The sequence below is a fragment of the Pelophylax lessonae genome, assembly GCF_965119305.1.
Source record: "Pelophylax lessonae genome assembly, chromosome: 12".
Classification (NCBI taxonomy): domain Eukaryota; kingdom Metazoa; phylum Chordata; class Amphibia; order Anura; family Ranidae; genus Pelophylax; species Pelophylax lessonae.
The window spans coordinates 84,528,640-84,550,512 of record NC_138779.1 but is presented as its reverse complement, the minus strand read 5'-3'; the positions used below and the strand labels follow the sequence as shown (position 1 = coordinate 84,550,512).

Sequence of the window (21,873 nt, the reverse complement as noted above, 5' to 3'; positions counted from 1 at the left end):
TCAGTGTTCTCTCCTCTCTGTAGACTCATGTTCCTCCCTTCCTCTAGCTCAGAACCAAAACCAGAATCAAGTAATGCCTGTGCATCCTCAGTAAGCAATTGGCTGACCCTGTGTTCAAATAATTCAGCCAACTCCTCCATGCATGGTACTGGGGCTATGACTGGAGTAGCTGTGGACAAGGAGACAGAAAAAGCTGATCTGGCAGCTGCGGCAGACTGCCCACAAGTGTCAGCTTGGGTCATAGAGGATGAGGATGGTTTAGTAAGCCGGTCCACCATCCTGCTGTGGCTAGATAGCCTGGGCAACATCACTAAACAGGGACAAACATGCCCTGCCTGAGGACGGATGACATCCACCTATGCCTGTGGATGCAGACACTGCTGGCCCCCTCATAGTGCCATGGGAACGTCTGCCTCTCCTTGTTGGCCTGCCAGACATGATGGGGGGAGGGCTTATTAACCACATTTTTTGAGTTTGGGATATGTGTAGCTGGATGCACTTTATTAAATGAAAAGTGTAGTTTGGTGCACTTTAAATTGAGGACTGTCGCTCACAGAAATGTAAACACTACATAAATAAATAAAATGATAAAAAGGGGGAACACCAGGATCACAGTCAGAAAAACTGCGTCTGACAATTAAAAAAAAAAAAAAGAGAGCAGGCAGAGGACATGAAAAAAAAGGGTATACAGCACTGTACGTTATGTAATTATGTGTTAAACACTGCACTACAATAACACACTACACTGACACACTATACTTACTCTATACTGACACACTACACTAAACTAACACACACTATACTGAAACACTATTCTTACACTACACTAACACTCTACATTCTGAGTCACAATAATACACTAAATTGCTAGTAGCAAACTAAACCCTGCATTATCCAAATACAAAATCCAACAACACAACAACAAATATAAATCCAACAACACACTGCAAAAGGTTCTGTAGGAAGGAAGGAACATTTCATAGTGTGGGGTGGGACTATGAGCACTGAGCCAGGACTGGGCAAAGTCATCATAAATTTGTTCAATCATGGCTCCGACGGTGCTCTGTACCCTGATTGGGCAAAGCCCTGCACCTGACCACCAGTCAGGTGCATTGCTTCTGCCAATCAGGGCCCTAAAATGCACATCCTGCCAAGCGCCCTGTAAGTTCAGGTGTTCGCCGAGCAGGTGAACAGGCAATATTTGGGCCAAACTTTTGCTCAGCTCAAACTGTTTGCCCAACTCTAGTCCCAGACCAAAACTTCGCTGTTCAGAAAATCTGTATTTTTTTAAATAATTGCACTTAGTGCTTTGGTTAGCTATGTCAATCATTATAATTAGACTCAATGCAATTACATTCTCTACCAAAAATGTTGATGTTAACATTTAACAAGAATAAATACACAAGACACTGAAGTTCAGTTTCTTTACTTTAATTTCAGCAGTTGCAGAGCCGCTGCCTAAGGAAGCTCATGATGTACTGTATATTAACCTCTGCTAGACTAAATATCTTGCAAACGTAGTCTGTTAAAAAAAAGAAAAAATACCTGATTTTCTGAAGCATTAATTCTTTATCCTGTTGGAAACTGTCCAGCTGCTTCAGTTTTTTGCAAAGTCGGAACATCTGAACCTTATCGAGATAGCTGGAACCTTTAACTATCTCATATCGATCTGTGTGCTGTTCACTGGACCTGAAAGAAACGAAAATTCACACTTTAAAACAGTAATTTATCAGAAAAGCAATGTCAGTTTAAATCATTGCACAAATACAGCAGAAGTTCCTTTTTCTGAACCCCAAAGCCTAGTACTGCCTTTTTCTAGTTTAGGACCTGCTGACATCCTTTTCATCTCTTTTCTAAACTAACATTTGCATTTTATTTTTGCAATCTGTAGCAATTGATTTTAAAGAAGCATGCCTGTATCAATGTGTTCCAGTGCAGGGCATTTAATAGGATTTCTATATCTTGAATTGTGTATGCTTCAACCTGCCTCTGTAAAAACATTTTTTAACAATACCCTGTTAAAAAGACATACAAAGCTGCCACTGACAGTGGATGTTTGAGGATCTAACACTCTTCAAGGTGTGCTGAATGCTTGGCCCCCCGCTTTGTGCAGTGGTCTCATCCAGCAGCTCCTTAGTCACTATTGTGTCCTGTACTGACATAGGAGGCCAGAAGATGGAACCACATAAGAAGCATGCGCTACTGTGCATGCACTAAGAAAGACTAACAGCACAAACATTGGTAAAAAAACAAATAAAAAACACACCTGCCGCTAAACTAGAGAAGTTGTTCCTTTAAAAGTAATGCTTGCCTGCAACAGCAGCAACTGTCAATCTTAGCTGACCTCTCACCCTGGCAATAAAGGCTAAGATTAAAAAAAAAAGTTAAACTAGATAGTGGGACATATATATATACAATGTTTTATTTTTATATGAAAGTGTCCATAGTGGTAGTAATTTAAAGCCCAACTGAACTTTCAGTTTAAATCGGCCAAATACCTTCAAGGTACACCAAAACAAAAAGGTGTAAAAAGTCTTAGGTCCAGTCCAAACCATAGAAAGAAACGCCGTCAGGAAGTGTTACGGATGTTTTTCAGCATGTGTGTTTTTGATGCGTTTTCAATGCGTTTTTGATGCGGTCCAGTGCATTCCCCCCCCCTTTTTCTTAACCTAAAGTAAGGATATGTGTGTTCCAGTGCATTTAGGTGCGTTCTGCTGCATTTTTTATGCAGTACAGTCCAGAGCAGAAAAAAATGCAGCATGTTCTACTTTTTTTTCTGGAACTGGAACGGACTAGAACTGACTGCAATGGAGTGAACTATGCAAATAAAAACTATATAACCTACTAACCATGCATTTTTGATGTAGAAAAACTGCACTGGACTGCATGTGGTGTGAACTGGCCCTAACAGTGCCTTTTCTTTAGAAAGCAGCCACATCCTGTAAGAAAAGCCTGTTCCCTTCCATCATGTTGTATAAATGGACCTTTACTCGCTGTGTGGAAGCAGTGGTCTCACCGTAGAAGTCCATCACACCCCCTTGCTGAGTCAGATCCACAGTTTTGCAATCAACAAAGCATATACTACTTGCTGATTGGAAAGCTCTAGCTCCGACTTGACATAAGGAGTGATGAGCATGTGCAGGAAGACCACTTCTTCCACACAGAGAGCAGAGGTCCCTCTCTGCAGATTGGTGGCAGAGGACAGGCATTTCTATTCTGGCTGTGGCTGCTTTCTTAAGATAAACAAACAGTAACATTTGAACATCTGATTTAAACTGAAAATTAAAACTGATTATTCAGATTATTGCAGAAACTCAGTCATGAGTCACAAGTCTTCAAAAGTTAAAGTGGAGTTCCACCCTAATTTTATACTTACCTCCATCTTCTCGCTCCGGGTCACCTGAAAAAGAAATGGATAATCGCATTTTTTTTTTTTTACTTACCTCGTAGCGAAGAAAATATACTTACCTTCCTTCTTCCTCCTTCCTCGGCCGCGGCCCGTCGTCACTTCCTGGCTCTGCAATGATTCCTGGGAGCTGAACGTCATCGCTCCCAGGAATCATTGCGCCTGCACCGGCCCCGACGTCAGTTCCAGGGCGCGCGCGTCATCCCCTTCTAAACAGCTTCTGGGCATGCCCAGAAGCTGTGGAGGGATGACGCGCGCGACCCGGAAGTGACGTCGGGGCCGGCGCAGGGCATCGTGGGACCGAAGAAGGCGGAAGAGGACGCCGAAGAGGATCTCGCTGGCTTCAAGCTGCCCACATCTGAGATGGCAGCGCTGGACAAGATGTTTTCAAGGTAAGTATTTGTCCTAACAGGTAAGTGCAACCCGGGACAGATCAGAGGCTAGCCATTGTGGAATGCACTAGCCCTGACTGTCCCGGGGGTATTTTTTAAAAAAAAAAAAAATTCCAGGGTGGAACTCCGCTTTAAAATCAAGTTTTCTTTAAAATAATTGTAAAATCTTTTTTTTTTGGTTAGAAATAACAAACATGTTATACTTACCTTCTCTGTGCAGTTGGTTTTGCACAGAGTAGCCAGGATCCTTCTCTTTTCGGGTCCCTTTTTGGTGTTCCTGGTCCCTCCCTCCTGTTGAGTGCCCCCTCAGCAAGCTGCTTGCTATGGGGGCACCCGAGTCGAGCCAAAGCTCCCTGTGTCTACTCAGACACGGAGCCGTGACCCGCCCCGCCTCCTCTCTCTCCTTATTGGCTCACTGAATTTAAATGACAGCAGCAGGAGCCAATGGCGCCTTGCTGCCGTCTTAGCCAATGAGGAGGGAGAGTCTCAGGCAGCTGAGACACTCCTGCAACATCGCTGGATAAAGATTGGCTCACGTAAGTATAAGGGGGCTGAGGGGAACTGCTGCACACAGAAGGTTTTTTATCCTAATGCATAAAATGCATTAGGATAAAAAACCTTCTGACTTTACAATCACTTTAAATAAAGGGATGCAGAATATACAATATAAACAGACTGAGCTAAAAGATATTATTATACTAGGATTTTTTTTTGTCAGTCGTTTGTAAAAAGCTTTTTTTCCATTATTTATTTATTCCAACATGATGGACTTTTAATTGAGCTGTTGTCCTTGCTAGACCTTATCTTGTAATCTTTAAGAATAATCTGTCTCACACAGAGCAGTTCAAGCAAAAAAAACACTTTCTATCTTTTTTATTCTCTTACAATCAATAAATAAACATGCTTCTGCTCGGAACAGGCAGTTATGGAGATTCAGGCTCATCTCAGTTTAGAATATTACTCTGAAGAACACATAAAAACAGCACTGAGCGCAGACCAAATGGTTATTGCATGCATTTTGTTTTTCTGTGTGCTTCATAAACCTAGGCTGAAAACACAGCCAACAGAGCCCAATCCTCCAAGACATGACAAGCAGAGACTGTGTGTGCCAGGCAGATGTCACATACTGTGCTTACCAGTCAGAGTCAGAATCAAAACTGTCATTTGTTTCATCAAGGACGACATCATCCTGGAGATTGTCTGCTGTGTCTCCATATGGAAATTCATCATCTTATAAAGGCAAAAAAAACAAGAAGCACTGGATGCATCGATACACTAAGGCAATTGTACATTAAATACACATAGAAAACAGAAAAACCTTGTAGTAAAACTCCATATTTGCAGTTTACTCACATTTTATTTTTATCATTAAAAGAGACACTGTCACCTTGCCTAGGCAGGACAAAGTGACAGCGTCTCTGCAGAGCAGCATTTTCTCCAGAAACTCTAATAATAACACAGCTAAATTAAAGAAGAGTTCCAAGCATGGTTTATTTTTACATAGTTACAGGTAGACCAATGCAACCATGATTATTTCTTACCTGGCTGATGTCCCTGGAAGCTGGAAATCATTGAAACAGAAACGGCTACTCCAGTGATGTCTACTTGCTTCCGAGTCCTGTGCTGAGCAGCCTGCCTGATGCATTGTGAACACAGGAGGTCGGCTGCTCAGCACAGGTGCCATTCTGAGAATATTTACCATCTTCTGAATGAATGCAAAGTATTCTTTAATTGGACTAGGTGGAGAGTTTGACATCACGTCTCACCTCTCTGCCTCATCCAAACAAATAACACTTTGCATTCATGCAAAAAATGGAAAGCATTCTATGAATGGTGTCCGTGCTGAGCAGCTGACCTCCTGTGTTCAGTAAGCAGGGGACCCGGGTGCATGTGGTGATCACTGGAGTAGCAGTGTCTACTTCAGTGATGTCCAGCTACCAGGGACATCGGCCAGGTATGGTATATACAATACATAGTTACATTGGTCCAAGCTGGACCAATGTAACTATATATAATATAGACATGTCTGGAATTATTCTTTTAGGGTACATGGGTATCAGACACAGAACTGATTTAAAGTGGTTGTAAAGGCTGAAGGTTTTTTTACCTTCATGCATTCTATTCAGCCTTGGCTGTTCCAGGTCTCTCTCTTCTCATTGTCTGGGACACAGCAGCTCCCATTGCTGTCAATCACACCCAGTGAGCCAACGAGGAGAGAGTTGGGGGGCGAGGATGAGCACCGGCTCTATGTGTTATGGACAAATAGAGCGGGGATCCGGAGTGAGCACGCACCAGTGCCCCAATAGCAAGCGGCTTGCTATGGGGGCAAGGGTCAAGGGGGGAGGAGTTCTGGCGGGGTACTCAAGAAAAAGAACAAAACAATTGTACAAAGCAGGCAAGTATGACATGTTTATTTTTATTTTTTTTTAAACAAACCTTTAGAATCAATTTAATGTGCTGAAGGATGCTTTCAGGTGCTTCTGACTTGCCTATATTTGTCTTTGGGTTGCATTTATTTGCCTTTTAGTTGCTCAAAAAGTGGCTTTAAAACCCAATTCCACTTTTATATTTAATCTTTTTATTAATTTTCAATATATAATATAAAAGCGCAGCCCTGAAAAGTGCAATAAGTAGAGAAACCTATTGTATCTTAAATAGTGTATAACATAATATACTTTACAGTGCAATGTGCAAAAATAAAACAGTACAAAATTGTTCAAAAGTCCATACCCCAGATGATGTTTTAAGAGACGAAACGCATTGGGTTTTAACGCTAGTCAGACCATTGCATTCCATGAGTCTGTTCCCTGCTGGATCTTGTAACAAGGCGTTTTTACTTTGGATATGATGAAAGTGTTCTACTTTTTTTAAAAAAATCTACAGTTACGGTTTTACACCATGTGGAGGCTTTTTTTATTTCTATGATCCAACGATTTGTAAGACACAACACTGTGAATGGTGATCCTGTTGTGAGGCCAAGATGTCAGACCCTCAGAGCTGCCTTCTAAAACTCCATACTTTGGAATCACATAAGCATTGTTGACTGAGTGCTACATGAGTCCACATGTTCTGGTAAGCACAATATCCCCTTCTGTGGTGGATTTTCACACATGGGTGATTGATACACGGACAGGAACACTGCTACCCTATATCACCTTGGTTGCACTGGGATTCTTCCTATATTTTCCTTTTTTGGACTTTCTCTTATATGTAAATATGGACAACAATCACGTACTGTTTATTTTTACACATTGCACTTTCAAGTACAGTAAAACCTTGGATTGCAAGCATAATTCATTCCAGAAACATTCTTGTAATCCAAAGCACTCGTATATCAAAGCAAACCTCCCTATAAGAAATAATGGAAACTCAGATCATTTGTTCCACAACCATTTATTCATAAGTCTTTCAGTTTATAGTCCATAGAAAAAGATTATAGCAATGTGAAAGCTTCTGTAATTATAAAATGTCCATCCACAAATGGCAGCCTCCACGAGGGGATTAGGAGCAAAATCCAGCAGGAGTTACAGAGTATAACAGAGAAGAGAGGCACCTCTAAGTGTAGCAATATGGTTACATTTGAAGAAGGTACATTTAGCAACTCACATGGTTGATGATTAAAAGAGGCACATCTAAGAATGCAGGCATCCGGGATAAAGCTATCCACAAATACCATCCTCCGCAAAGCCGGCTTTTACTGCTGTCAGTCTGCAATCGTGACCGGGAAGACTACCCTGAAGTAGAGCGATTTGAAAGGCTTGAAGCGCTCGTGGAGCGCAGCGTGGAAAGTATGACGTCTATAGAGGTGCAGAGGACGGTCCATGTGGCAGCTTTACCCCAGATGCCTGCATACTTAGATGTTCAGCTCCTTTCACATGGGCGGTGCACCCGACGGAGTCCGTTCTGCTCAGCGGGGATCGATCCGCCAATCCCCGCTGAGCAGGCAGAGGACAGCTCCGTCTCCGCTCTGTGTATAGAGATGGAGCTGTCAGATCCCCGCTCTCCTCTATGGGGAGATCGTATGAGAACGGACCGCCTGTCCGTTCTCATCCGATCCGATCTGATCCTCCAGACGGATGGAAAATAGGGTTTCCATCCGTCCGTATTTCATGGACAGAATCGGATAGCAGCGGGTGTCAGAGGAGATGTCTCCGCTGACATTCGCTGCTCCATAGGGCTTCATGGAGCATCCGATCCGGTCAGCCTGAAAAACTGACAGGTGGGTCAGATCGGAAAGCCCGTGTGAAAGGGGCCTTCCTGTTTTAATCATCAACCATGTGAGTTGATAAATGCTGTACCTTCATTAAATGTAACCATATTGCTACATTTAGAGGCACCTCTCTTCTCTTTTATACTCAGTTGTGACATGACACTACTTGTATATCAAGGCATTGCTTGTTTATCAAGTCAAAATTTATAGAAAAAAATGTTGGTTGTCTTGCAAAACACTCTCAGACCAAGTTACTCTCAATCCAAGGTTTATGTTATACACTATTTAAGATACAATACGTTTCTCTACTTAATGCACTTTTCAGCGCTGCACTTTTATATTATTTATGCGATCACAAAAATGTTTTGTCAATTGTAGTGCGAATAGCTTTACGTTTTTTATATAAATTTAGCATGGTATTTTTTCCACTAAATAATTAATTTTCGATAGTTAAAGCGGAGTACCAGCCTAAACACACACTCACCTGTCCAACGGTCCAGCGATGCGGCCGCCCGAAGCCTCGCTCTTCTCCCTCTCTGCTCTTCGGTGCCGGCATCACTGGTGTGGGCACCCGGCTGTGACAGCTGTCGGCTTCACAGCCAGGTACGCACTGTGCAAATGCGCGAGTTGCGCTACGCGTCGGGATTAGCCGGAAATCTTCTGGGACCTCTAACATGTCCCAGAAGATTGCAGGGAGGGAGGGGGAGAGGAGAACTTCCGCTCAGGGCGCCGCGGCGCTCCGAGCGGAAGTGGGAGCGGGAACCTGTCTAAATTAGGTACCCGCTCCCCCCCCCCCCCCCCAAAAAATGACATGCCAAATGTGGCATGTCAGGGGGTTAGGACCACCTAAAGCAGAAGTTCCACGTTTGGGTGGAACTCCGCTTTAACATACATTATCAGTAGAAAAAAAAAGCATTAAGGGCCTGAGCAATAAAAATGTTGTAGTCATTTCGTCTTAACCGTGAAAATACTAAAACAACATGCTCACAAGGTTAATCCAGAGATTCCACTTTTAAATAATAAAAAAAAAAAAAAAAAGAAACTCTACCCTAACTCTTGTTAAAACTAAAAAAGCAGATCCAACTTTAATACAACCTCTCCGATGGTCTAGTAGAGTTTGACCTCTTCTGAGATGAATTACGCCCAGCTTCAAGTTTCTTCTAAGCTACTTTAGGGTGTGTGTATATCTGTACAGATCACGATGGGATTGGTTTACTAAAACCAGAGAGTATAAAATCTGGTGCACCTGTGCATGGTAGCTAATCAGCTTCTAATTTCAGCTTTTTCAATGAAGCTTTGACAAAAAAATTGGAAGCTGATTGGTTTCTTTGCAGTACTGCACCAGATATTGCACTCTTCAGTTTTTTCAACCCCTATGTCTCTTCACTTATGGACCTGGTGTCCTACCTGCGGCCCTTTGGTATTTGATGTGTGGCCCTTGGACCTCAGCAGTTTCAAGTGGGAACATTGATTAGGGTAATAGCACTGAACAGTATTAGCCACATGTAACATGTTCCCAGTTTCATATTGTGCTTAGCAGCATATCCCCTGACAAAAATGTAGAATGTCCCCACTCTCTGGGCCTCATTTCCTCTAATAGCTCTGCAGTTTCTGACAGTCCTCTCAAGCATTGCATATATTGAACATTACGGGGGAGATTTACTAAAACTGGTGCACACAGAATCTAGTGCAGTTGTGCAAAGTCACAATCAGCTTCTAACTTTAGCTTGTTTAATTAAGTCCTGACAATAAGCCCTCGTTCACACTGAATGCAGGTTTGACATTGTGCGAGTTCAGCTGAGCTCGCGCAATTTCAAACCCACATTTTAGTGCCAGTTCGGGGGCGATTTGAATGACATCTGTGCGGGTTCATGCCGCCAAAAGTAGTGCAGGAACTACTTTTGGAAATCGTTGTGGCGCCTGAAAGTTGGCGTCACACCGATTGACGCCAATCGCATGTCAAATTGCGCCGATGTGAACGGGGACTAAAACCTAGAAGCTGATTGGTTGCTATGCACAGCTGCACCAGTTTCTGTGTGCACCAGCTTTAGTAAATCCCCTCCTATGTGTGGTCTTTGGTGATGTCAGGGGCCGCATTTGAGGCTCCCTTTAGTTCATAAGTTGAAAACCACTAACTTACGGTCTCAGTGCCTGCATCTTGCATATATGCCTTCAAACTCATATTTATTCTGAAGAATATCAGAGGCTGCAGCTCATGTACTGTGCATATACCACAGTCAAATATATTTTCATGTAACCTTTCATGGTAAAGAAAGAGAAAAGAAGAACATGATGGATGGAGGACATCCAAGAAATGACAGACAAGACAGACAAGACAATACCTTAGTGAAAAAAAGGGTATAAATACCAAAAAAACTGCGCAAAAGAATATATAAATCAATAAATAAATAAAAACTTGAATTAAAGTGGAATTTCTCCCACAATGTAAGCTGCTACATAAACGTGAATAATGTAGTGAAGTGAGAAAAAGGGGGGTAGTAGCGCTCAACAAAATATATCACTTGATTAAATCAAATAACATCGTGCAAATGAAAATCGTGCCATAAAGTCTCTAGTGTCCAAAGCAATTGGATCAATCAGAACGGCCAATCATGAGAACACAGACTTGATAGGAGTGATTCCTTAACAAAGCCTTCACCTCCACACGATCACCCAGTGAGATGTGTATAAATACAGCTTACCAGATCCACTGGACCCCTTAATTACAGGGGGTCAAACACGCTGTGTATTTCACATCAACATCTTGTGCATTCCATTTCCATAGGTGTACATACAACAGCCAGAACGATGCCACAATCAGGAAGCCGAGCCATATATAGGGACATAAAAAACGCTCTCATGGTGCAGTAATTCTTAATGTCAATTAATTTATTCAAGATATTGGGAACGTGAGACCATACACTTCCGGGTCTGAGGTCTGAGGAGCGCAGCGTGGAGTGGCGTTTCCTATTCCCAGCCAACGATTTTACTTTGAAGGCTTTCTAAATATATCTTGAATAAATTAATATACATTAAGAATTATATAATATGACAGCTTAAATGCCCAACGAAAACCAAATAAAGGTATAAGCTATCCCAAGCGCTTCAAATGAGGACCACTCACCAATAAATAAATTGGCTATGCAGCTACTTAACTAAAACATATGATTTCGCTCCCGGGGAAGAAGTGGAAATCACGAAACGCGTCGGGGCGTGACCAGGCGATGTAACCAGGCTGTGTAAGAGGAGTTCGGATTACCCAGAAGGCGCGGCGTCCACAGCGTGGAGCCTGGACATCATCTCCCGAAGGGCATCCCTCCCCTATTTGTGACTGTTTTTTTGCGTTGGATGACATACAAGACATGTGAGTGTGTTACCTTATGTTTTATTTTATTTAATAAAACCCTTTCAAACGGTATCACGCTATTGGGATTATGTTCTCTCCTCCCCATATGCTGCTGAGCTTTTTTTGACTGCGCTGGTGCGATTCCTGTTGTGGATACTCTGGACCAGTGACCATCATTATAAGCCTGAATGCTCAAACACGAAAGTGGGTTGGGCCACAGCATCTGGTGAGTGGGCAATTCTCCTCCCCCCCTTGGAGCACGGTGGTGGTGGTGATCCTTTTGAGAAACACGTCTTTGTACATTATCATCCCAGGAGATAGAGTGAAGGATTATGGACTGTTTGAGTCATTTCTGAACTTTTTCCTGCTGCCTATGTGACATCTATTGCATTTCGGACTTTTGTGCAGTGGGCACAGTATTTTTTTGGCACTTGCTTCTTGACAAGTTTGCGCTACTATATATATATAGGGATATTGCTGAGTATCTATCTATTACATACATTAAGAATTACTGCACCATGAGAGAGCGTTTTTTATGTCCATATATATGGCTTGGCTTCCTGATTGTGGCATCGTTCTGGCTGTTGTATGTACACCTATGGAAATGGGATGCACAAGATGTTGATGTGAAATACACAGCGTGTTTGACCCCCTGTAATTAAGGGGTCCAGTGGATCTGGTAAGCGGTATTTATACACATCTCACTGGGTGATCGTGTGGAGGTGAAGGCTTTGTTAAGGAATCACTCCTATCAAGTCTGTGTTCTCATGATTGGCCGTTCTGATTGATCCAATTGTTTTGGACACTAGAGACTTTATGGCACGATTTTCATTTGCACGATGTTATTTGATTTAATCAAGTGATTAAGTGCTACTACCCCCCTTTTTCTCACAAGAAAATACCTTAACCTGGTAAAAGACAAGGCCAAATGGAAAGCAATGGTGGAAGCAAGGTTCCAGGTTTGAAATCCACCAACAACCACACAAGGTCATGGTAGTGGTATTGGTAATGTTACCTTTCATGTGTTCTTCCTGAGTCCAGATGTACCCCGGTAGAATTTCCTCTTCCTCCAAAAACAGCACCTCTGATTCATCTTCTGGCCCTTCAGAAATAATAGAACCCTCCATTCTCCTCCTCTGTTTCCTAAGGGATCTAAAAGATAATATACATTATAAATCCAGCTTTTGCAATATGCTACTAATCTACAACCACCCATACAGCACATCCAGTGCTGCCATCTCGGTCCTGTTCAGTTAGCTGCATATCCTGGGTGCAGAGAGCCAGCTCCGCTTATGTGTGGGTCTCACCCCCTAGCCGCTTTGTGTGCCAATGCTGCAGTCTTCTGGGAGATGTGATGTAAGTATCCCATGTGGTCACAGGACAACTAACACATCATTCTGGCCTAAGCCAGATTGGTGGCAGAGGAGAAGGGTCAAAAATAACAAAAAGAAACAAACTTATTTCTGCTGGGGGGGGGGGGGTTGTGGGGGTGTAGACAGAACTAACTCCCTTTTAGGAGTTAAGTTCTGCTTTAATGAGCTTGAGCCAGTAAAGTGAGTGTCCTTCTGTCACACTGTCCCCCTTCCTGTCACACTACTCCCCCTCTTGTCACACTGCCCCCCTTCTGTCATACTCCCCCCCTCCTGTCACACTACTCCCCCCTCCTGTCACACTGCCCCCCCTTCTGTCACACTACCCCCCCTCCTGTCACACTACTCCCCCCTCCTGTCACACTACTCCCCTCTCCTGTCACACTACTCCCCCCTCCTGTCACACTACTCCCCCCTTCTGCCACACTACTCCCCCCTCCTGTCACACTACCCCCCCCTTCTGTTTCACTGCCCCCCCTCCTGTCACACTACTCCCCCCTTCTGTCACACGCACCCCCCTCTCCTGTCACGCGGCCCCCTCTCCTGTCACATGGCCCTCCTCCTGTCACATGGCCCTCCTCCTGTCATACGGTCCCCTCTCCTGTCACACTGCCCACTTTCTGTCTCATGCCCCTGTTACACAGCCCCTCTCCTGTCACATTGCCCCTCCTCCTGTCACACTGCCCTCCCTTCCTTCTGGCACATGGCTCCCTTTCTTGTCACAATGCCCCTCACTTCTGTCTCACTACTCTCCTCCGCGGCAAAATGCACCTTCTCCTGTGTAGACAAAAATCCTTGAATTGGCCCTGTATCCAGGTTACTTATTTCCTCTTGCCCCTGGGACCCTGTGTGCTCCCCAGTCCCCCCTCCCTTTTCCCCCACACAGTGCTGCTGGCTTACTACCTCCCCTCTCCCCCCGGCTTCTACAAGAGTTGCTTTGAGGATGGAGAGCAGGGGAAAAGGATGGTAAAAGACATATCTTCCTTTTCTGAATGCACACAGTGAGTGATTGGTACCAATCACTCAATGTGTCAGTTTATAACTGAAGCATAGTATACTGCGTTTACTATGCCTCCGTTTGTGAATGAACGAGAAGCTCTGTACAGAGCTATTCCTGTCCATTCATTCTGTACAGCTGAGGCTGCAGAGAAGGAGATTGAGGGCTGTGTCCTGAATCTCATTTCTCTGTCTCAAAGGTGAAATATTATAGGTCTCTTTAGACCCCTGATATCTCACCAAAGTCCCCCAACAGGGTTCCTTAAAAAAATAAAAAATAAAATGAAATGAAAAAAAATTATAAAAAAATAAAAGTAACAAAAATCAAAAACAACTGACCCCGTCCACTGCCCTACCGGCCATGTCTACTGCATTACTGATCGTATCCACTGCCATGACTGACACTATCCACTGCTCTACTGAGTGACACTATTCACAGTCCTACTGACACCAGTGGCAGATCTACCAGATCTACTGCAGAACATGTGAAAGGGATCCACTGTGGGACCGTAATAAAAGGACCTGCAATGGGAGTAAGGCTGGGTTCACACTGCCATACAGAGCGGCTCACAGCTGGGGGTCCCCGGTGCATCCCTGTTCACTGTTTCAGGTCCAATTTCAGTCCAAATTTTTGGCTGAATTGGGACCTGAAAGGGACCAGAAGACGCACAGGACTCCTGTGCAATCCGCTTCGGAGCCGCTCTGTAGATATGTGAATCAGCTCCATAGAGAGCCGATCACAATCTCCTGACATGCAAATTGGATGCAGGGAAACTGTGTGGGAACCCAGCCTAAAGGGTCCCAGGATCAGTGGGAAGGGCCCCCCGAGCTCAGAAGGAAGGGCCCCGGCCGGAAGGCGAGGGGCCCTTCATGGTTTCTTACACTGGGGCCCTGAAGGTTCTAGTTATGCCTCTGCTCTGAACCTATGCTGTGCTTTCTGGCACCAAACATTCATGGATCAGACTTGTTTTTCATGCATATCCCACAGACGCTCAACTGGCCTGAGATCTGGAGAACTTGAAGGCCAAGTCAACACCTCAAACTCACTCTTGTGCTCCCTCAAACCATTCTGGAATTCATGAGACCAGCTTCTTCCATTGCTCCGTTTTCCAGTTCTGATGCCCCATACACATCAAACTTCATTTCTATCAGAATCAGCATTAATTCCTTCCGCAATTGGAGCTCCAGTAGCTCTTCTGTTGGATCGGACTACAGCCAGCCTTCGCTCCCCATCTCCATCAATGATCCTTGGCCACCCAAAACCACTCAAAGCCCATTGTTTCTGTTTTCATCAACTTCAGGGACAACATGTTCACTTGCTCCCACCCATTTTCAGATGTCATTGTAACCAGATAATGTTATTCAGTTTATTTGTCAGTAGTTATAATGTTATGGCTGATCAGTGTATTATACATATTACACAGAATACATATTATATACACAGGTGTGCACAATCAGCATATTTACACTTGTTTCCAATTCACATATGTGTACCCACCCAGCATATTTACACTACAATACACAATATATGGGAGGTTATCCCTCGGCTGGCACCGAGCTCACATGTACCTGCAGCTGACAAGTGAATCCCCGAAGCTCCGCTCTAGGAAAACTTAGAAATAGTTCAGGCCTCGTCCCTTCATCCTCGTGAGAGAAACACCAGTGAGACGCGGCACCATGGAAACGGGCATAACCATTACACGGAGGGGGAGACAACGTAGCTGGAAATACCAGCGCTATGTAGCTGTTTTGTAAAGTGTTAAAAAAAATTTAAAAAAGCATAACCGTGTTCTTGAAAAAACACTTGAGGAAGAAAAAGTGCCTTTCAAGTAATGTCACAGAGATCGACGCCCCCTTCCACCCCGTGCTGCAGAATGGTTTGTTCCAGTATAAAAGGCTGAGGACTTCAGCTGAGCGCTGAATGACGGGCCTATGACTGAGGAGGGGGAGTCTGAGGTGGCATGTGCTGAGTTATTGTAGTTTATGCCTCAACATGCTTTATTTATTTATTAATTTTAGGGAACTCGCCAGATTTTCAGTGCTGGGCAATTAATGCTGTAGTAAACTGAAGAAAGACAACTTCTCTCTGCAAATTAAAGCGGTGTTTCACCCAGAAGTAGATCTTCTATTTTAAAGAGGAGTTCCGCCTTCCCCTAAAAAAAATGAAAGTCAGCAGCTACACATACTGTAGCTGCTGACTTTTAATATTAGGACACTTACCTGTCCTGGAGTCTAGCGCTGTCGGCGTGCTTCACGGCCTGGTCCCTACTGCGCATGCGCAAAGCGCCCTGCGCATTCCTATTGGCTCCGCGGCAGGGGGAAGGAGGAGGGGGCCGAACGTCCGGGACACTGCGCCGCGGCCCGTGTCCTGGAAGAGGGAAAGGGGTACCTGTCAAAAACGGGTACCCGTTCCCGACTGAAAGGTGCCAAATGTGGCACCGGAGGGGGGAGGAAGCAAGATAGCGGAAGTTACATTTTTGAGTGGAACTCCGCTTTAAGGCCTCCTCCCCGACTCCTGTTTGTGAAATGGAGCTTTTGTGGAGGGGGGGGGGGCAGGTACCAGCTCCCACTTCCATTCCGGTCACATTTGGCGATCAGAAGCAGAAGTTCTCCTTCCCGAAGTCTTCTGGGACACATGACAGGTCCTAGAAGACTTCAGGACCAGTTACAGAGCACAGCGCCACTCGCGCATGCGCAGTGGGTACCCGGGAAGCCACAAGCTGTCACAGCTGGTTGCCCATATTAGAGATGCCGGCATCGCCGAGGAAGGACACAGAGAGAACAGGGCTGGTGTGAGTACACCACTGGACCGTGGGATAGGTGAGTGTGTGTTTATTAAGGCCCCTTTCACACTTATGGGACCTAAAATTTGCGCACTTTTGACGCAATTTTGCCTGGACTTGAAGCAATGTCTATGGACCTCAAACGCATCATCATCCCAAAGTGGTGCAGGGACTACTTTGAAGTTGCTGTGACTTGAAGTGGCACAGATATGAACGGTACTCATTGGAAACTATGAAGTACAACTTGTCATGCAACTTTTCAGTCCCAAGTCGCACAAGTGTGAAAGGGGACTAAAAGTCAACAGCTACAGATTTTGTAGCTGCAGACTTTAAATTAACAAAAAAAGGACTGTAACTCCACTTTAATGTCATAATGTGCTAGTATATATAGCATACCAGCACTTTATGAAAGGCATACCTGAAAGCTAAGCCCTCCAGTGGCGTGCTGTCACCGGTGACAGGGCTTCCATCTTCACCCGGCCTTCCTTTCAGGTTCGCGGGCAGCCGCCATTTGATTGGCAGAGCCGCGATGACGTCACTCCCGTACAAGGGTGTGGGAGTCACGGACACAGCACGGCTCTCTGTGGATGGTGTGCCATCCATTGAGAGCGCAGTGCACATGCGCCAGTGATATCACCAATGCTGCAAAAGCAAATATCTCCTATCTGTTTCTATGTCTTGCCATCATTTACCCACTTCAGTCCTCATAGCCATACTGTATACCTTTTATGGACCAAAGCAATGTATACATCTATGGTATAGGCCTACTGATATAGGGATAACTTAGCATATACAGTATATAGATATACACTATATTGTCAAAAGTATTGGGATGCTTAACTTTACTCGCACATGAACTTTAACCACTTACCTACTTGGCACTTTCACCCCCTTCCTGCCCAGGCCAATTTTCAGCTTTTGCACGTTGGCAATTACTCATGCAACACTGTACCCATATGAAATTTGTGTCCTTTTTTCCACACAAATAGAGCTTTCTTTTTTGGATTTTAATGACTACTGGGTTTTTTATTTTTTGTGCTATTAACCTGCCTAGCGGTATCCCCTGGCGATCCAGCGATGATCTCCCATTGCTGTGATCGCCAGCCGAGATCCCCGCCGCTCGTCGGTCGTTATGAGGACTTCCTGGTTCCGTTCCCTGCAGCAGCAATGCTGCATGGGAGCGGAACTAGGGAGGGAAATTCAAAAGTTGAACGTTGCACAAAACACAAACACATAACATTTATATTATATATATATATATGTATATATATATATATATATATATATATATATATATATATATATATATATATATACAGTATATATATATATATATATATTATATATATATATATATATATATATATGTAATATATAATGCATGAATTATCTAATCAATAATATAATTTTATTATTTAATATAATATATATATATATATTATATTATATATTATATAATAAAATTATATTATTGATTAGATTATAATTCATGTGTTTGTGTTTCAAATTTATCACATCTGGGATGTCTACTAGAGTCTTGTTTTGGTCAGGTTTAAGTCAGTAATTACTAAGAATTGTAGGCCTATAATACATAACGCCAAATTTCCATGCAAAAAATTGTACCGCTTTTGGTACAGAATTCCTGACATAATCATACCGCCAGGGAGGTTAATGAAAAAAGACCAAAAATGCAAACTGTTAATTTTTCTTACTGCTACATATCTTGACCCAAATTGGTGAATTTTACTTGGTCTGTGTGAAAGTTATAGTGTCTACAAGCTATGGTGCCAATCATTGAAAATTGATCACACCTGATGTACTGACAGCATATGGCCCCTTTCACACAGGCTTTCCGATCAGGTCGGCCTGTCAGTTTTTCAGGCAGACCTGATCGGACTTTCCATGCACCCCTATGGAGCAGCGGATGTCAGCGGCGGCATGTCGGCTGACACCCGCTGCTATCCGTTCCGATCTTTTCCGTGAAAGCTAGACGAATGGTAACCCTATTTTCCATCCGTCTGGAGGATCGGGTAGGTTCGGATTAAAACGGATAGGCGGTCCCTTTTCATCCGATCTCCCATAGAGGAGAGCGGGGCTCCTACAGGTCCGTCTCAGCACAGTGAGCGGAGACGGACCTGTCATCCGCCTGCTCAGTGGGGATCCACGGATCAATCCCCGCTGAACAAAGCAGAGTCCACCAGGCTGTAAGCTCATGTGAAAGGACCCTGACTCATTTCTTGAGATACTAGCAAGCCAAGAAAGTACAAATACCCCCCAAATTACCCCTTTTTGGAAAGAAGACATTCCAAGATATTTAGTAAGATGCATGGTGAGTTTTTTGAAGTTGTACATTTTTTCCTACAATTCTTTGTAAAATTAAGATTTTTTTTTTACAAAATTGTTATAATAACAGGTTATTTCTCTCACATAGCATATGCATACTTGCAACTACACCCCAAAACACATTCTGCTACTCCTCCTGAGTATGGCGATACCGCGCGTGAGACTTTTTCACAGCCTAGCCACATACAGAGGCCCAAGATGCAGGGAGCATTGTCAGGTGTTCTAGGGACATAAATTACACATCTAATGTCATGACGACTTATCACACCTTTCAAGGCCCTAGAGCACCAAGACAATGGAAACACCAACAAAATGACCCCATTTTAGAAAGCAAACACCCAAGTGTATATTCTACGAAAAATTGAAGGAGAGAGAGGCGCCTCTAAGTGCAGGTATCCAATTTAATGAAATAAAATGAAAATAGGAACTTACATCAAGGTAAGGGTGGACAAGCACATATAAGGCGGTGGTGAGAAGTCTGATCCCAGAGAGTCCTTAGTCCTGCAGAGCGGTGTCTGGGGCATCTTTTGCTTCTAGTGGTCTCCGTGGGAAGCCGTCTGTCACGGTGATGGAAATCTGACCAGAACGAGGCTTGGGATGCTGCAGGCGCAGGATCATGACGTCACCAGTATGCGACTGGTTTCAGAGCGTGCGTGCTGAGAATGGAACGGCAGCCGCGCTTCTTTTTCCATTCCATAAGTCTTTTGAACATGTAATTATTTTCCACAAGTTTTTGGAAAAAGTGGAAGGAAAATGAAAATGCATTTTTTTCTACACATAGTTGTCTATTTATACAATATTTCTAACACATAGCATGTACATAGCAAAAATTGCATCCAAAAATACATTCTGCTACTCCTCCTGAGTATGGCGATACCACATGTGTGAGACTTTTACACAACCTGGCCACATACAGAGGCCCAACATTCAAGTAGCACCTTCAGGCGTTCTAGGAGCATATATTACACATCTAATTTTCTGATAACCTATCATTTTTGAAGGCCCTTTATACTAACACATACATAGCATGTACATACCAAGAATTACACTCCAAAATAAATTCTACTGAGAAAAGGGTAAAAAAAAAATATATCATGGTCTTAGTAGTGCTGTTGTCCACAGAGAAGAGGATTGGTCCAGGCACCAGGCAGGGACGTGCCTAGCGACAACAAAAATAATTATCCAGGCCGCAGGCAGGAATATTATCTATAATCAGTACAGGGATATTGTCAGCACAGCCAAAGCATTTGTCCAAAGGAATTTTCCAGGCAGAGACATGGTCAGCACAGCCAAAATATTGGTCCTGGTACACTGTTACCTGCAGACACTCATTATTGCACCGCTCCCCAGCCCTTCATAAACGTACTGCCTCTTGCTAAAGCTAAATATTTCCATAGAACAGGTAGCAGGCAGAGGTGTGGTCAGTTCATACGGCAGGCAGAGGCATGATGGCAGTAAATCAGCAGCAGGCACAAGGGTAGAGACTTCTCCCACCCAAATCTCTTTGAAGCCTCCAGACTCCAGACCCTAATCCGGATATTACAAAACCCGGAGAAAACCATAAAAATTAGTTTTCTCCATCCAGAAAAACAATTCTGGAACCCCTCACATATGTGAGACCCCTGTGTACTACAGTAGCAGGGCAACAGATCAATCCAAGGGGTAATCAGAAGCATAGTTGATAAAACAGGTCAGCGTCAGTTGACGTGGAAGCAGTACAAGCGGTAGGCAGAAGCATAGTTGATAAAACAGGTCAGCGTCAGTTGACGTGGAAGCAGTACAAGCGGTAGGCAGAAGCATAGTTGATAAAACAGGCCAGGGTCAGTTCACATGGAAGGCAGTGGCATAGCTGTTTGAGGAAGCTTGAAAAATGGTCAGCACAGATGATGAAAATGGGGACATGGTTAAAAATATGGGCTAATATTTTAAGAGATGTGTGAAAATATCAGAAGCATTCCCCAATGCATAGGCCAGTTTGGGAGGGACACTGGGGACAATGGTAGCTGGTATCTCTTTGAACTCCTCCTTATCTGCATACGCAACATCTTTTTTGGCATCTTCGAAGTGCTTCAGATGGTGCTCGGGAAGTGGCGCTCATGAAGTCGGCTAACGTCATCAGAGTGAAGGTTTTCTGGGGGGGGTCTTTGCTGATAGATGAGGGATGTGACTATTACTTCGATTCATTTTAGGAAGGGGGTGGGACTTTCTGTGGATTTGGTGTAGGTGATTTATGCATTGTAAAGAACTAAATGAATATGATAAATTGCAACTTTCTTATACCAGAAATGGACTGCATTTTTGCCAAGTAATGCTGAAGCATTTGGCCACCGCTTGGTGCTGGGGGGCGAGCGCACGCCGCCAGCGGCACCTACCACCCCCGCTGGGCAGCGGGGATGCCAATCCATGGGACCGGCGGCCACGATTGCCTCTGGGCTCCCGCGATCGCTCCCCACAGAGAGAACGATGGTCAGCTGTTGTAAACACAGCCGACCATTCTTCTCTCTGAAATGATCACATAGTGCCTGTGATCCTTTTATATAGGATCACGGGTCTCTATGGTCATTTCACAAGCTCCTCCCCCACAGTTAGTAAACACTCCCCTAGGCTCACATTTAACCCTTTGATCACCCACTAGGTTAACCCCTTCCCTGCCAATGTCATTATTAGAGTAACAGTGCATATTTTTAGCACTGATTACAGTATTAATGTCACTGGTCCCCCCAAAAGTGTCAGTTAGGGGTCCAATCTGTTCCCTGCAATGTCGCAGTCCCGCTAACAATTGCAGATCGCCGTCATTACTAGTAAAAAAAATAAATAAATAAAAATGACATAAATCTTTCCCCTAGTTTGTAGACGCAATAACTTTTGCGCAAACCAATCAATATACGCTTATTGGGATTTTTTTTTTACCAAAAATATGTAGCAGAATACAAATTCGCCTAAAAGGATGAACATTTTTGATTTTAATTATTTTTTTTTTTGGGAATGTTATATAGCAGAATGTGAAAAATATTGTTGTTTTTCAGA

The 21,873-nt window shown here is 43.8% G+C and overlaps 1 protein-coding gene across 1 annotated transcript in view; it reads right to left on the bottom strand.

The window, feature by feature from the left end:
• Positions 1 to 15,407, bottom strand: part of CFAP74 (cilia and flagella associated protein 74) — a 385,998-nt gene extending 370,591 nt beyond the window's left edge. The window contains exons 1-4 of the mRNA XM_082274200.1: positions 15,290 to 15,407; positions 12,370 to 12,506; positions 4,935 to 5,028; positions 1,546 to 1,689 (exon numbers count right to left, since the gene is read on the bottom strand). Of these exons, the coding sequence (XP_082130326.1) occupies positions 1,546 to 1,689; positions 4,935 to 5,028; positions 12,370 to 12,481 (350 nt within the window). The 5' untranslated portion in view covers positions 12,482 to 12,506; positions 15,290 to 15,407. The remainder of the gene's footprint in view (positions 1 to 1,545; positions 1,690 to 4,934; positions 5,029 to 12,369; positions 12,507 to 15,289) is intronic.
• Positions 15,408 to 21,873: the final 6,466 nt, after the last annotated feature.